Source organism: Anser brachyrhynchus, assembly GCF_964034855.1.
Source record: "Anser brachyrhynchus genome assembly, chromosome: Z".
Classification (NCBI taxonomy): domain Eukaryota; kingdom Metazoa; phylum Chordata; class Aves; order Anseriformes; family Anatidae; genus Anser; species Anser brachyrhynchus.
Window position 1 is genome coordinate 75,149,973 of NC_137697.1, and position 17,542 is coordinate 75,167,514.

Genomic DNA, 17,542 nt, shown 5'->3' on the forward strand with positions numbered 1-17,542 from the left:
GGTAGTTAATTGGTTAATTAATTAATTAGCGCGGTCCCGAGGGCTCTGCGCGCCCTCGGGAGGCTGTGCGGAGACCTTGAGCCCCGTGTGCGGGTCTGTAGGTGGATGCGGGGTAAAATCTACCCAAGTTAAAAAAAAAAAAAAAAAAAGCTATTCAGCTCTGCTAATATTGAGATATTTAATTAATAATACTTACATATGTTTCTTGATCATGTACATTACGTGAAAGGAAGGGTAGCTCTTCACCTCCCTACATCTTTTTTTCCTTTCTTTTCATTTCTTTCCTGCAGAGATTAGAATACCGAATATCAAGGCATCGAAATAATTCCTGTAATTTGCAGTATTCCACCCATCTATCTCTGCATTCCAAGATAATTTGGGAAAGCTCTAAACAAATATCCCTTTTCCTTTCAGTGCAGGCCCTTATTTTAATAAATGGCGTGCTTTTTTTCTGTTTTCTGATGGGCTTGAGAAGTCAGTTCCAGTTTTCTTTGCTAGTTGCTGGCAGTGAGGACAAACGGTCCTTGCCCGTGGTTCCGTGGCGTACGTGAAAAGACATTTTTTCATAGTCCGCGTGTAGGCTGTCTGTACGCTGCATTCTCCAGCACCAAGTCAGTGGTGGAATGAACTGTGCAACAGTTGCTTTTGCATCAGTGGGCGTGCAAGTTAAGTCACTAAAACGACTGGAAAACACTGCTCCGAGTTGTGGCCACCCGCACTCACCTGTGCAGCTGTAATGCCTGTTACGCAGGCTCACAACTTTCACTTCTGCACAAACATTTAAGATGTTTACATTTAACATTTAAATATAAAATTCACATAAACATTTAATACTGTGAGGTCGTGGTGTTTGGAGTGCTCAGCATGGAGTCTTTAAACTTTTTGTTCTTGGAAAGATCCTTGTAATGGCAAAGCTTTCAATGTAAAAAAAAACAAATGTTTTGATGAGAGGTTTTCAGAGTATCCAGCTTGTTTTTTGATTAGGAAAATATGGGTAAACTAGATTTTAAAAATCTGTTAGTTGCAATAAGATCTAACCTTGGATTTTTTTTTTCCGTTGTAGTAGATCAAGTTTCAGTTCTGCCTAAGGGATGTTCTTTATCAGTTGCTGCAGTAATAATGATAATTTTATGACTTTAAAAGTGCCTTGGTTCTGGTTGTGAGATTTCTACAGCAATAACTTGACTTGCCTGATGTTTGCTGGTTCTGTAATCACGATGCTTAGAGAGTACTCGTGCTTCTTGTTCCACTGAGAACAAAACAGAATCGGTTGGTGGGAAAATACATCTTGATGCAAAGGCAGTCGTGCTGCTGCTGACTGCTTCCATCTGCCAGTTTGTGACTCTCCTTTGAACGTGGGGAAGGACACTGGTCGAGGCAGAATTGACCTCTTGGGTGGGAAAGACCCATGGAGGTGAGCGGTTTGGTGGTAGTCCGGAATTCCTCACGTCTTGTTTCACACTGATTGATATTCTGTTCCTTTCTGCTATGTTGCAAACAGCAGAAGGAGAAGGAAAATACAAATTCAGGAAATTGTGGTCATAAAACAAAGAAAAAATCCAAATTTTAAGGAGATGTCTCAATGTAGATGTCTTTCCTAAAATCAGCTTTATGGGTTTTTGATGTTTACAGATGGTAAGATACTCACTGTCTCAGATTGCCACCTGTATAAAATATCAGTCTGGCTTACAGGCATTTTGTTAAAGTACTCTTTTTCATAGGAAGCGTACATTTTAAGACTTTGCACAGTGAGCTCAGTTTTCTTTGACCATCCCTTGTAATATTTTATGATACTTAACAAGCAATCTTGAATTGCATTTGCATTTCTGCAAAGCACTGTTCTGCTTATACAAGCTTCAGCTTGAGCATGTATGTGTACATAGAAAGAAAACTCTGCCTGTGGAAAAGTCTGATTTAATAGTAAAAGCCACAATGTGCCATTGATTAAATGGCATTTCAAATATATTGTATTCAGCTCTAAGGCGCCACAAATACCATCACGCTTTTGGAATTGTGTAAGAGAGGAGTATTGGCTATATGCTAGAAATCTTGCGGGTTGCTACTAGTATAAAAGCTTTTCCACGTCTTGCCAAAAAGGTCATGAATTTTCAAGTACGTTTGTGTGCTGCCATGGGGAGAGTTTGCTATGCCCTGCATTAACATCTGTAGGATACTCCACTGCACTCGTGTAAAAATCTTGCTTGTGCAAGACGTGCACTTCAAAAAGTAAATGTCGACACTGTGTTCGTGAAGCTGTGGATTGGATGCTCCTGGCCGCGCTCTCGGGCGTGCAGTGGTGTTGCTGGTACGCCGTTCTGAGCAGTCCCCATGCTGTGTGCAGCTCTTGGCTTCAGACCCAAGGCCCTGTGCAGGGCTGGAGTTGGATGTTGTTGCAGACAAGTAGTTTTAAAGTCCTGAGTAAAGCTGGGCGCTGGATTAGTAATATCCTGGTATGTGGTGAGACAAAACCTTGAAGGGCAGAAGATGAGGTAAAACCCTGACATGGTGCTACAAGAATAACCTTGGGCAAGGTCAAAATGAGGCTGAAGCCATGCCTTGGCATAAACCTCGGTTATCTTTGTTTTGCATGTTCTGTAAATAAGTTCATGATGAATAGAAAAACGTCCTTTAGAAGTACTACTTTTATAAATGTTTGTTTTTTTTCTTTTGGTACTATTACGAGAGAGCCGTAGTTGTATTATAAGTACACATCTCTTGTAGATAAGAGTATTGTAACGTTATCATAATTACTTTTTCTTACTTTTTGTTCTCCTAGTTATCACCAACAACATCTCCACTTACATGGTGTTAGAGGTATAGACTGTGAAGGCCAAAGTCTAGGTTATACTTTATTCAAACTTGCCATATTGCCTTTTGGGCTTATCATCATTTTTGAAGGCTTTAAGAGCCTGGCTATTTTACCTTCTAATGTAACTGCTAACAGCTCTCTTGTAGACCACTTTGACATTCTCTGTTACGTTTTATTAAAAACGTCTTGTAAAATGTGTGCTGTGTTGCACAAGAAAAAGAAATAATTCCCTACTTCTTTCAAGGTCCTGGAATTCAGTGCTTGAGAGTTTTAAAACGCCTCTGACCAAAGATCTTCCTCTGAAACAGAATTTCAGCAACTGTAAAATTTATTAAACGTTGTAGTCCCTGGTTGTTCTGTTTTAGTCTCATCTTTGACCCCGGGGTTGCTTGCCAGCCTCTATTTTGCAGAGAAACTGGACGGTCGTTCCTTTGGGCTGAGTGCTTCTCAGCCCTGTTCACATTGACAGAAACGCTTCTCTGATCAGCAAGATACTGATTTATATCTCCAGTGTCTTGAACTTGGCTTTCAAATTCCAAGCTGCAGAGCTGAATCATGGCAGGGACATGGATCTATGTGGAATCAGAGGATGCTGCAGGCGTAGGAGATGAGCTCAAGTTCTTCCATTTTCCACAAACTGTTCTGTAACTTTGTACAATTTACTTAATCTGTGCAACAGTTCCTCATCTCTAAGATGCCTTTTATGAAAGACTTTTTCTTGTAAAATTGCTTTGTCCTTGAACAGCATCTCCTTCAAATATCTGTCATATTCTGTTAAGTAGGGCTAGATTTCTTTTTTTTTTTAAGTTGTGGATTTCTGGCATAATGCTAAATTCTGTTTCCTCTAATTTAAAGTGTCAACAGAGAATAAGGTATTGGTTCCCACCAATACCTAATCTGCATTTATATTCCTGAAATGAGTGGCTGTGTATTTAAACTGATATTAGTGGTAATAAGAAGACTTAAAAGCATGTGTGAGATTTTTTCTAGACAGGGCCCAAATTGGAATGAACTCTCTATTTTGTGGTTGTCTGTGAGGAGAAAGTGCTGTGACCTCATGTTGCAATTTTGAGATGGTTTGGGATGGTGTGGGTTTTTCTAGAGAGTACTAGTACACGTGTAAATAAGTAGTTTGTAAGTATGTGCAGGTAGAAGAGTTGGCACAAAGTTGTGCTTTGCACATGTGTTATTTTGAGTGGGCATAGTGCCCACTCACGTTTTTTTAATTTCATGTGACAGCTTCTCTCTGGTAACCTACTGGTTTTGGCTGATTACAAACATCCAGAAATCAAGAGAAAAATGCACTGATTGCACGAGTGAGTATATCCATTATTAATTGCTTGAAATGTAGAAAGATACCAGAAGGCAATACCTATCTCAAAGTCGAACTTAAAATCGAAATTAGCAGTATTGTTGCTGCTCTTATGTGTTTTGTTTTTTTTTCATTCCTAAAAACCTGCTAGGTTGTTTCCAGTTGCAAGCTGAAATATTTTTGTAGGTGTTTCTGTTTTTAAGGAACACAGGAGCAACCTTTATGGGAGTGAGCATGGTGAATTCCTGCTGAAGGGAGCGGGGGGGATGTGTGGAGGATTCAGTTGCTTAAGACAGAATGATCCTAATGGGATCAGTTACGACTTGCAGCCTTCACTCGAGTAAAGAAATGGGTTTCTGTAGGGGCACTTTTAAATAGTCTGTTGAATTGCAAACATTTTAGCTCAGCTAGTGGACCTCCTACGTTGTCGTGGTGTTTTTTTTTTTTTTTTTTTTTTTAACAACTGCCTTGCTTTGCATCATTTTCTCTCCTCTTAGTTGTCTTTAGTTGAAGACTTCAGCAAACAAGCTAGGTCGAGGGACAGTGGTGTTCCTGTCCCATTATTTGAATGTGAGAAATGGTTAGGCTTCTCCTAAGATGGTCAGAATAAACACTTGGTTTTAGAAATGTATGGTTTTGTAGACAAGTTCAGACAAGTATGTAAACGTTCTTGTATTGTAAACAAGTATGGTTTGGTAAACAGGTTTTTGTAAAAAGGGTATATAGTTGACGAGCAATATAGTAATTTAAACATATCAATTATATTACGCGGACAGCTTGTTTTAATAACATTTCCTTTCATTTTAGGTATACATCCCCTTGGGTAGGGAATGGTTTTGAGTTATTTTAGTTGCGTGACTTCAAGATGCCAAGAATCCGTAATAAAAATGCAGAGTTTAAAATAATACATACAGATTTCAGGACTAAGCTGAATCATAAGCAAAAGTAAGGTCTTCTGAAGTACGTCAGAGAGTTGTTGAGAGTAATGTAAAGGAGCAGTTGAAATTTCAAGGATGCAAGAGAGGCTTGAGTACTGAAGGAACTTCTGATAGCTGAAGAAACCCAAACATCTTATTTCAAGTTACAGCAAAGTAGGAAATACTTCTAAGTGGTACTTGAAACCTCATTATGAAATGTTTGATAGAGTTTATTCTAAGTGATTGCAAATGGAAAAAGGTAGTTCATGCTATCTTGATCTTCTTCAGTCCTGTTTCATTAAAGATGATACTGGACGTTGCCTATAACAACTGATCTATGATTTTCATAAAAGCAGAATTGACAACACAATTTGTGCTTTATTTAAACAAAAATTATGTTAACCGCTAGTTATGTAGCAGGTGTCTGTGGCAGGGACCTGACTTTCATGACCATGCTGAAGACTTTTATGACTCCTGTCTGAAGATTGAAGACCGTGAGGAGGGGACAGCATCCACCTGATCAAGTGGGGGTAAAAAGCATCTCTGCTAACAGGATGGCGAACTGGGTGAGGAGAGCTTTAGATGAGCAGTGATGGAGGAAAGAGGTGGTGACTCACAAATCAAGAGGAGGAAGTGGTGGTCTGAAAGTCTTTGAAAACAACTGATCCGGGCAGAATGGGGCCCACTGATGTATAAACATAAATAAGGGAATGCCTGTACACAAATAACGAGGTCAGCATTAAGGGGGAGAAGCTCTCATACCTCTTCTGGGCAATTAGTACAATTGGTGCATTTCTAATGCGACTGTACGGTAACACCTGCAGCATGGGGAACAAAGGGGACATGAGGGGTTGGTGTGGCTGTGATTTCATTGGGATGTGAGGGAGACTCACTGCTTGAGAGCAGCAGGGATGCATGGAGGTGTACCAGGGGATGAGGAGTGAACTGTCTGAGAGCTTATGGGTGAGTTGTATTAGGGCTGAGCAATGTGCGTGATGTCAGTGTCTGCTATACACAAACGTCTTATTCACAAACGTGTAGAAGATAAGCCCGTCTTCAGACAGCTGGAAGAATCCTCGTGTGACTGGCACTGGTTCTCACAGGGTACTTCAACCACACCAGCATCTGCTGAAGAGCACAGGAGGGTACAAACAATCCAGGAGGTGTTTGCTGTGCGTTGATGGCAATTTCCTAACACAGGTGACTGAGAAGGTGATGAGGAAGGGTGCTCTGTTGGACCTCAGACTTGCAAACAAGGAAGAACTGGTCAGTGATGTGAACGCCGGTGCAGCCTTTGTTGCAGTAACCATCAAATGGTAGACTTGAGGATCCTGGGAGAAGGAAACAAGGCAAATAGCAGGTTCACAACTAGTGTTCAGGACAGCAGACTCTGGCTTGTTCAGGCCTCAGCTGGAAGAATCCTGTGGAGCATGGTCTTGGAGAGAAGAGGTGTCTGTGAAAGCTGGTTGACTTTCAGGGATCACCTCTTTCAAGCTCGAGAACAATAGATGATGATATGCAGGACATGATACATGTGGGTGAACATACAGCTCATTGCAAAACTCAAACATGGGAAGTGTGCAGGAGGTGGAATTGGGGTCAGGTCATCTACAAAGTAGGTCCAACCAACCACCTGTATTAGGACCAGTATCACCAAAAAAATGCAAAGGGTTTTCATAACTGGAGATTACTTGCTCAGAGGCTCTGATGCACCCATTTGCTGTCTGGACAATCTCTAGCGAGGTTTGCTGCCTGCTGTGGGCTCACATTTGTGATATCATGAAGAGGCTACCAAGCGTTGTGAGGACTACCACTCAATCCTACTCTTTCAAATGAGGCTGCAACAAGGAGACTCTGAAATATCAAAAGGGGTTTTATATATAATATTAAAAGAGCTGGGACCGTTCAGCCTGGTGAAAGCTCGGGAGGGATTTTGTCCTGGGGTATAAATACCTGATGGGAGCTGGGGTGGGGAATTAGCAAGATGGAGCCAGGCTTTTTAAGAGTGGTGCCCAGTGAAAGGACAAGAGGCAATGTGCACAATACAGAATATTCCATTTGAACATTAAAAGAAGAAAAAAAAAGTGAGCCCATCTATGACTTCTCTGCCACTGGTTAATGGCATACTGCTTCTGTATATAGAAATATTTTTACCTCTTGATCTTCTATTATACATTACATCAATACAGAGCTCCTGAAGTGTAATTCCCAACTTGTACGACTGCAGACAGAAATATTTTCTCTTCAAGGCATTGTTAGTAACTGGCAATATCCAAAACGTGATGTCTAAGAATGAATGTAAAGATAAACATGTACATACCATTTCTTAAATGTAGTATTTTGTGTGCTAATTGAAAATGTACATATACTCCATTTCACAAGAAAGCATTCCCGAAAATAGTTTGAAAGAGTGAGAATATCTTATTTGGCTGATCCTTTGTGTCTTTTCAGTGCCATGTTTTGGTGAACTTTCCTCATATCGGTTGGATAGTTTTTCTTCTTCTATTGCTTGTTATATGTTAAGTTTGAAAGTCTTGGAAGTACGAGAAAATAAAATGTACATACTTCATGTTTTTAACATGGTATTAATTGATAGAATTTCATGTGCAGGATTAAAGTAATGTAATGCAACGTTGCATTCGTTGTTATTTAGCTTGAGAAGTTTAACGTTGCTTAATAAAGCAACAACAAACAAGCAAGAGCTAACAGTCAGAATTAAAGCTTGCTGAGTGACAAGGGGTGAGAGTACTGCCGGCCCTGCTCAAGTGCCAAATCTTGATCAAGATTTGGGTGATAAAGTGAAATTATTCATGTGCATTCCTGTGCACCCTCCCCTCCCTTCACCGTATGCTCCTTTATTTCAGTAAGGAGCAAATGCTCTGTACTAATAGAAGATTGACATTTTGAGACATAGATGTTGTAAATTCCTAACTCCAGTGGGTTTGTTTGGTGTCAACTCTTAAATCATGCCAGAACTGAAATGACCACAAAGAGCAAGATTATAGTCACAGTCGGTGGTGTGACATCGAGGTGTGGCGTACCGTGGAGTGCCATGTCAAGATGCAGCCTCACAACCTGGTGAGCAGAGGCGCTCTGGTGTAGGCAGCATCATCTGTCAGAGAGTTGCTGATGCTACTAGCCTTGTGATCCACCAAACCTCTTCTTTTAGGTGATACACGTAACTGATGATGGCAAGGTCCAGGTGATTTATTGAAAACTGATACAGCATATACATTTTTCTCCTATCTAGTTTAAAAAGAAATGAAAAAATGTTATCCCTGTGATATGAAGGTGCTTTCAATATGTAAAAACAAACAAAAAGGTTCATCAGCACTTTTCAAAAACACATACTGACTTGTTTAACTTATTCCTCTACAGGGTGTGATAGGTGTACAGTTGGTGGTGACCATGGTAATGGCTAGTGTCATACAGAAGATCATACCTCATTATTCTCTTGCTCGTTGGCTTCTCTGCAGTGGCAGGTAAGATAAAAAAAAAACACACACGGTTTCTACACTGCTTGTGAATATGGTATGAATATGAATATGGTATTATGCATCAGAGTAGAAACAGTAGAACATACCAATCTAGTTTAATTACTTTCCAAGAAAGCAATCCACTGTTCTTGAACTTTATTTACACAGCACTGTGACACCTGACTTACAGGTTCAAGGTATAACAGCAGTGCTGCTGGAAATGGACAGCCTTGTTTGTGCTATTAATTGTATCAGCCATAAAGTTAGCTGTTGTCCAGCTTCTACATTATTAAAGACAAAAGCTGCATACTTTAATATTGAAAAGCTAAACTAAATACAAAGCTCTAAAGAATATATTCTTAACAATGCACCTGCTGATATAGAGAGTGTGTAGGCATTTATTAAGAATCCTGTTTTTTTAATACTTCATACGACAGGATTAGTATAAATTTCAGTATAGTACTTTCATAACAATAGATCAAACAGATATAATGAGTTGCAAGGGGAGCATTCCCTGTGTGTTTGTATCCATAATAACTAAAAGCAGCTGCTGTTTTGAATATAAATCAGTATCTTAAATATTAAAAAATAAAAATGAAAAAAAAAGTGTTTTTTTTTCTTCTGGGAAGAAAAACACTTTGTATGATTAGAAGTTAGTATGCTGTCTTTCATAATTGTTAAAATTTTGAGAACACAAAATCTCTGCTCTTTGAGTTCTGAAGGAATATCCTTGAATAATAATGTGCTCCACAGGATTCTTAACTGGTCTTGTGCAATTTTCCACTACCTTTTTACCTCTGCATCTTGGAATTAGCAGTGTTTTTTTCTTTTTAATTTTTCTCTTTTCAACACTCAAATAATGGCCAATGAAAAATGACTCTTGTTTAAATGTGATTTAAGTATTACTTGTTAGTTGGAATGGAAAACAGATTTGTTGGCAGGCAGATGATACAAAGAGGAATCATACTCTTAATTGTTACGAGTTATAAGTTTCATTGTTGAAGTATTACATTGTAAGTGAACTCTTGAAAGTTTTTAGTAAATGTGAAACTGCAACCTTTGTTTTTTATGGTGTGGTACTACTCTAGTGTTTTTATCAATGATAATTCAAACAATATTTTCTACTTTTCTGTAATATTTAAAACATTTGTTTAAATTTTGATTTCAGAGTTTAAGTATTTGTCTTTTTTTTTAAAGACTTGTTCAATATTAAGCCCTTGTTCTTCATTCTTCTGGAATTTTCAGTTTCTGGATCCTTGTTCTAAGGCATACCTTGTGCCAGTGAAAGGGAAAGGTTTGCTGTTCAAATATGTTTTGTCATCCTTTTCTCTTTATCTTTGCACACCTACAGATTGATAAGTACATAAAGCAAGTTTTTTGTACTTGTGCTCCCACTGAAGTCAATGGGAGTATTGTTATTGCTTTTCATGCTAGTAACCTTGCAAATCTCATTGTTGCTTTTCAGTGCTCTATTTATCTGGTAACTATTTTAGTGCATTGTAGTTTCAGTCATTGTGAATAACCCTCGGAATACAAGAGCTATGTGAAGAGACAGAAATACGTCTGTTTTCCAGAAATGAAAACAAGCCATAAGCTTTGCTGAAACAGGAATCTGAATCTAACTGCCAGAAAGAAAAATGGTTATTTTCTTATTTTAGCTGACAAGTTTATGTTAACATATTTTCCTTAGCGTTGTACATTTGCAAACAAGTGTTTTCTTTGACAGACCTGTGTTAGTGGGGCAGTGGAGAGTGCTATACACATGTATATGTACACCACACACGCTGCAGTCCAGCTTTCCTAGGAAATGTTACCACCTTTTCCTCCTTCCTCTTGTCAATATATTTCAGCTAATCTGTGGTTTAAGTTATTTGGCCTAAATGTTTTTTTTCCAAAGAGGTGGGAGGCTTTTCTAAGTGATGTCATCAGAAATACCTACAAGAGAGAGCTCTCACCTAAGGGGAGGGAGGATAAACACGTTACCAGTAAAGCCAGCATCTCTAAGTTGTCAAAGGAAAGTTGGTTTCAAGGTGCCTGCATGTGTGCATTCAAAGTCCATTAAAAGAAAGAAAGGCATTTCAAAATCTAAGAGTTCTTAGGGTGGGTACAAGGTAATCTATTCAGTTGCAGAGTGAACAAGTATTGACTGTTGAAAAACAATTTACTTATATTTGAAAAGGAATGCAAACTTTTTTCAAATGATGCTGCTTTCAGAGCTTCAACAGAATATGAATATTCACATATATTAAGTAAATGAATTTGCGGCCCAAGTATCTGCATAGGCCTTTGCATTTTTAACTAGTAAAACTGTCTCTACCAAAATGTTGCTTTTAGGTTGCTCAACCTCTTCTGTCCTTCTGTTTCCAAGCCACTGTAGGAAGACAGGAGAAAAATGATGTACTGTTCTGCATTTATTAATGACAGTATTCAAATTAACTAGGGCATATCTGTGCTGGTCTTGCTATTGAGATTAATTTGAATCTATCAAAGCTACAGGGTAGTCTCAGCTTTAAACATGCATAAGCTAAAGCAAATACAAATTAAATATTTTTTCAGCTCTACCTTTATGAAAATGTTTGACATCTTTTGGTTTTAACATTTTAAATCGAAGGCTGTAACATTTATTTAGTAAAAGAACCCTCTTGTATCCTGTTAGTTGTAATTATGAATCGCTTGCAACACAATTTTGTAGCGTAATTAAGACCAAGTTGTTGTTTAAGTATCCTTGATTTGTGTTAGTATACTAAACAGGTAAAGAATTTTGGCTATAATAATCTCAAATTCACTGATGTAGATTTGAGTGGTCCTACTTGATGAGATTTTTTTAACCAGAGTAATAATGATGGTTATGGCTGTTTCTGATTATTACCCTGTGTTAACCTGTAACACAAAATAGTGGCTTTCTCCAGAAAAGGACTTCCACATATATTTGAATAAATTTTCCAAGTCTGTTGGTGTTTGTAGTTGGGCTCCTCTACCTTAGCATTTCAGCATGGAAATCAGAGTGACAGTCTTCCTAAATGTGAAAGGCAGCCCACTTTTGCCATGTGGGAAAGACCTTATTTCAGCTACTGTGGTTCTTGGGTAGAAAGAAGGATAAATCTTTGAGACTGAACCATTTCTCTTTTCCCGCTTCAGAACTCCCTTGCCACCACTTGCCTTTTAAATAAGTGGATAACGCATTGACTCGTGAAAGGGGAGAATCTTACAGCTCAACTACATGAAAATTAGTGATTTTTGTTTTTTTAAGTAACACTTAAGTGTGAAATCCATAAATGAAATAATAGAACATGCAAATATTTTTCTAGGCTGCAGTTATATACTTTTAATTTATAAGTATCTGTGCTTTTGTAAGCCACGGTGTTCATTTCTTCCTTTTTCTAGTTAGATTGAAGTTATCGGGGGGGGGTGTTGTTTAGGACACAAATACAGATGTTACGATCTGGTCTGTGTAAGAAGAAAGACTGATAATAGTTATTTACTTTGAGAAATGAAGGGCATGCTGTGAAGGATGATGGTAAAGCTTTCTAATGTTATGTAATTAGTGACTCATCCTGAAGAGTGCTGAAGTTTAGCTGTGGCTGTTTGGTTCAGACAGTGCTGACGCTTAAAAGGGTATTTTGCTTAGGTATTGCAAATGACTGTTTTTTCAATATGCATATAGATCTGTGTTGATGCATAGTTGTTTTTTTTTTTTCTAAATCACTAAGTTGCTGATGCTGACACTGTTTTACATGAGATTTTCTTTTTTATTAGTTTACGATGGTATCAACATCCTACTGAAGAAGAGCTACGGATTCTTGCAGGGAAACAAAGAGGGAAGAGCAAAAAAGATAGGTAAATATTCATCATTCCCTTCCTCCCCCCCCCCATTTTTTAATATCATCCATAAAACAACTTTGCTGTCAATCTTATGTCTTTGTGGCTCTAAAACTTCATGTTGCATATAACTACAATGCTTACCTTTCCACAGCTCTGTACTGAATTGTTTTTTCAGTTTAGAGAGAGTTGAACATGTCCAAATTGTGCAGGATTAGATAAATCTCAGTCCTTAAAAGTGGCTCGTGAAATTGCTAAGGACTTTGTTAATGAATCTATTCATTTCATGGAGACTGAGGAAAGCAAATCTTCTGTAGGATTGGAGCTCTTCATTCTGGAGCAAAAGAAGAAAGATTTGAGTGTACTAGTTGAACGCAGGATTATACTGAACCACTGCTCTTAGCTATGAAAGAGGTAAATGCGCTCCTAGGATGTATTAGGCGAGGTGTTTCTAGTAGAAGAGAGAGGGAAATAGAGGGAAATAATCCTCTTGCACAGGGCACTTTTATAGAACTTGACCGGGATTACTGTGAACAGTTCTAATCACTCATGTTCAAAAAAACTGAATTCAGACTTGAACAGGTGAACTGCAGGGTGGCGGGGATCATCCAGGAAACAGCCTGTCTACAAGAGGAGGCTAAAAGAGCTTGGCTTTTTTAAGCTGTCCTTCAAATTCCGCTGGAAACAGGTTTCTCCTGTTCAGTCTTAGGGATCTGGAACACCTTCACCAAAAGTACAACAGCAGCAAGAGCAGTTGGAGGAGGTGGAGCTAGGTGTGTTAGAGCTTGCTGTGGTGCAGAATTTCTGAATTGGCTATGTTTAAACCAAACAACAAAATACAAAAACATTCTGTCTTTCTTTTTGGTAATCCGGGAGGTTTTCTGTAGTCCTTTGTCTTTTATTCCAATATGATTTGCTCTCTTACTATTCCTAACACCTGTGATAATCCACAAAGTTCACCTATAATCTATTAATTGTGCAATTTTTTTCAATTTCAAAGTTTTTAAGTTACATAGCTAGGAATTTTATTTGCTGTGTTTTGAGGTAAAGAACTAAGTTGTCACCTTAGTGTTAAGTAACTTTAATTTAAAACCTCACTTTATCAACTTTCTGTTAACAAGTTGAAGCAAAAAAAAAAAAAAGTGAATAGAATTGTGAATAAAATCTATAATTGTCCATTTAGTCAGTGATACTTCCTAATTACATTTTTAAGTCCACAAAGAGGAGCCTTAAACAAAAATCACATTACAAAATAATTTTACTTTGCTAATGTCTTTCCTCAGTGTTGCCAGTCTTCTTCCATGCAAAGCATGTGTGTGTGTTCTCACTTTCAACAGAGCAATTGCATGCTCTGCTGAGTGAAAGCATGACAAGTTCGTGTAAGTTTAAACTTCATAATCTTTGGAAAATTTACTGTGAGACATAATAGGAACCTGTATCATAAGCCACCTATACATACGTTAAGTCTTTTTTCAACTATTAAGCTGTTGCATATAATGTTTCAAATGTGATGTTATACTGTTGTGTCTAGGCAGTCAAATCTTGTTGGTGTCAATTATTATGATTGACATAATTATCTTACTACATTAATATGTAACCAAGAAAATACATTTGTAATAAATAGGTAGTTGCTTGTGTTAAGGTAAACATTATTAACAGGTGGATAGGAAACCTCAGAGGAACCAGGAGAGTAATACAGAGGCTTGAATGCTGCTTGTATTGCTTTGCCTTTGTAAAACAAAAATATCATTACTTTTCAGTCAATGGATATACCTCTGTTCCCTCTAAAGAAGCTGCTGCTGTTGGAGAACTACTGACCTACTGTTAAAGTAGGAACTATTCCTATTGAATTGGCTTGGATATACTTCTTTAGGTTGCACCAACTGGAATGCAGTGCTCTTTTGAACCAAGGGGATGTGAAACAGAGCAGGAGAAATAACAACACATTTATTTGATTTTTTTCCATGTCTCTTCAGGTTAAAGAATATTTTTCATCAAGCTTTTAGTCTTGTGAAATGTAGTGCCTGTTCCTTCAATAATTTTTCAGTTTGAAGTAATAAGAAAAAAATGGCGAAAGGAGATCCAAGGAACTTGTTTGAAAATTAGCCTTGGGAACAGCTGTTGTGTGAACTTGTATTTTACTAGTCTGTTTTACACAATGCGTATTACATTTCAGAATATTATGCTATAGGTTATCATAGCAGATGAACATTAGGTGGATTTTTTGTTTCAGAGTTGTTTGTGTTGTATTAAATTGTTAGGCTAATGAAAAGGTCCATAGCTACTATGAATTACTTAGAATTAAAGCTGTTAGACATCCTGGGTATGTCCTGTGTCTCTTAGATTATGGGTCCCTTGGGATGACTAAAGTGTAGGAATTTAGTTGATCTGAAATGACTTCAGTTATCCAAATGCTCATCTTCATCATGATGATGGTACTCCTGGGGGCACGCAGCAGAACATGAGTATAACGGGGGGCAGGGAAGCACGCAGAAGCTTGGGCACTCAAGCAGCTGGGCAGTGCTACAAGTTCTGGTTTAGACTTGTGTACAGGAAATTTTTGAGTAGTGCTTTGTATTTCCATCCTTATATTGCAGTTTGTCCATTAAAATTCTTGTGCTTTGGGTGATAGTAATATCAGTATCATCTGAAAAAATAGCATTTATTGATGCCTTCTGCTTGTATTCTCAGCTCACACGATAGCCGAGAGGATCTTATTCTTTAAAAGTATGTTCACAATTGTTTGATTTTTCTTTTTCTTGCTTATCCTAGTAGCTCTTCTTTCTATGGAAAATCCACCTCTCCTTTTTCTGGTTTCAGAGGTGCTGTTCTAAAGAATTCTAAATTCTGTTCTAAAGCATTCAAAGAATGCTGTTTTGTTCTAGCCATTTTTTTTTTTTTTGAGTTCTGTGGTTTTTGTTGTTGTTTTGATTTTTTTTTTTGAACCTGGGAAAATATTTTTTGATCTGCTTCAATGATTTTTTTATATATAGTGATGAAATAAGTTTTACCTAGGTTAGTGATGATCTTTCAGCCCATTTTATGTAACTTAACTTTTTTCAAGCTCTTTTACAAGCATCCTCAATTTAAAGTGTAGTGGTATGGCTTATTTTAAAGCTTATGATGTTAATATAGTTTCAGAACTCCAGATAAAAATGCACTTGGTGCTCTAAATATCTTTTCTGGTTTTTATTTGTCTGTTGTCTGGGGCAGGGGGGGAGGGAAGATTCTTTAAAACTGTTACTTCTAACTAGCAATTTGAGAAACAAAACATCATATTATATACGACATTTTTGTTTATACCATATTTGAAAGCTGATTCAGTGGAACTAGAAAAGGGGAATGATGATGTCTAAGTAAGCCTATAGTATTTCTGTACATGACCTTTTAGATTATAAAACTGTCTTATAGTTCACTTTGCTTGATGGCTGGTAAGATACATCTTTCAAGGATCTAGGTTAGTCCAGTTTAGGCAACAGTCTTGATATTATATTAGGCCCCAATGGGCCTAATACTAATTTGGGAAATTTGTTTTATTTATTTATTTTGGTGTGGAGAGGAACCTGGGCTGGACCTCAACTGTGGAGTCTTTAATTTAGCTTTGGTTTTCGTCAGGGTGTTTGTTTATCAGGACAAATATATTCTGCTCTGTAGATGTACTCAGATCACAAAACTGTTGAGACTGGCATAACTTCTTAGACCACTCTATAGCTCCCTGACAGTCTGAACAGCGAAAGCTTCCTTTAGAGAAAATTAGTCTGGAGTAAATGACGCTCACCAGGTCTTGTCCTACTACATACTCAGGACCCCTCATATAGAAGCCACTGAGACCCATGTGTGTATGAGACAGTATATGACAGTAGTATGTCAGAGCCTTGAGAGAGAAAGCTATTAATTATTGACATGTGTTGCTGTTTCTCGAGATGTTTTCATATTTGAAGTTGAATTAATGCTTTTAGCCAGATAGATAAAAATGTTTGCATTTAAAGGAAGAATGGTCTTCAGACTTAAATTTGAAATGCCATTATGTAAAAAAAAAAAAAAGTCGATACTGCGTTATCTGTGTATATTTTATTTATCTATTTATTTATTGTTGTAGGAAATATAATGGTCATATTGAAAACAAACCTCTAACCATTCCAAAGGACATTGATCTTCATCTGGAAACAAAGTCTGTGACTGAAAGGGACACTATAGGTAAGAGCAAATAGATGCAGACAGAAATGCAGAGTTCTTTTAAAACTTTTTTTTTTTTAAAAAAAAGTACTTGGAAGTTTCAATTACTGTTTTTTGTTTGAAATGATGGCATTAAGTGTCTTGAGCAAACCGTGAGTGTTTTACTCTTTTTTTTTTAAGAGAGTGAAGAAGTATGTGTATATACATTAAGCAATTGCCAGTGAACATTTAATCTTGAACATGAGAATCATAACCCTTACATAGAAACTCTAACTAAAATTAAGCGGAGAGCCATTTTCTATTATGATGTTGAGATCTGAATTAGGTATGCTCTTTGAAATTATGAGGTTAATATACAAAGGCTGGGATGATAAAATTGTAAAAATCTTGTAGGCTTAGAAATAGCTGAATAGCAACCCAGTATCAATTAAGAGAGGTAAAGAGAGAGGCTCAGGTTAAGAGGAGAGATCGTTCAATGGAAAACGTGACTGTTGTTGTTGATGCTCTTAACTTTGATAATGTGGATCTGTCTACACCTCAATTACTTGAAAACAAACTTTAATCATCACTGTTTATGTCAATAAAATTAAAATTAAAAATATCACATTTTTATTACATTTGCAAATTTGTATTTTTCAGCATTGCATTACTTCCCTGAGTATCAGTGGCTGGTGGATTTTACTGTTGCAGCTACAGTTGTGTATGTGGTAACTGAAGCCTATTACAGTATTGTGAAGCCCTCACAGGAAATGAATATCAGTGTAGTGTGGTGTCTGCTTGTCTTGGCGTTTGCAGTGTATCCTTTTCTGTTTTCTTAAATCATTTTATCAGTTCCAAATAGCTTACATCGTTTTGCAATTCATAGAAAGCTCTGAACTATTGGTTTGCAGAATACATAAATATTTATCGTTTGGAAAAAAGGTTGTATAAGCTAGTGCTATCGTCAGGTAATGTATATGCTGTACATGCTCTCTGTACGTGGTGGGACCACCTGCTTGTAAACATTTATTCCAAACTGTTTATGGAAAAACTA

The 17,542-nt window shown here is 37.4% G+C and overlaps 1 protein-coding gene and 1 long non-coding RNA gene across 3 annotated transcripts in view; both read left to right on the top strand.

Annotated features, from left to right (window-relative positions):
- On the top strand, positions 1–8,416 carry LOC308185467. The gene is made up of 2 exons (XR_013943401.1): positions 1–4,125; positions 4,929–8,416. It is a non-coding gene; the product is annotated as an uncharacterized lncRNA (long non-coding RNA).
- Positions 1–17,542, top strand: part of TMEM161B (transmembrane protein 161B) — a 39,637-nt gene that overhangs the window by 175 nt on the left and 21,920 nt on the right. For both annotated transcript variants that reach the window (XM_080573586.1, XM_080573585.1), the window contains exons 2-5: positions 8,417–8,520; positions 12,271–12,351; positions 16,433–16,530; positions 17,149–17,305. In XM_080573586.1, coding sequence (XP_080429712.1) covers positions 8,417–8,520; positions 12,271–12,351; positions 16,433–16,530; positions 17,149–17,305 — 440 coding nt within the window. The remainder of the gene's footprint in view (positions 1–8,416; positions 8,521–12,270; positions 12,352–16,432; positions 16,531–17,148; positions 17,306–17,542) is intronic.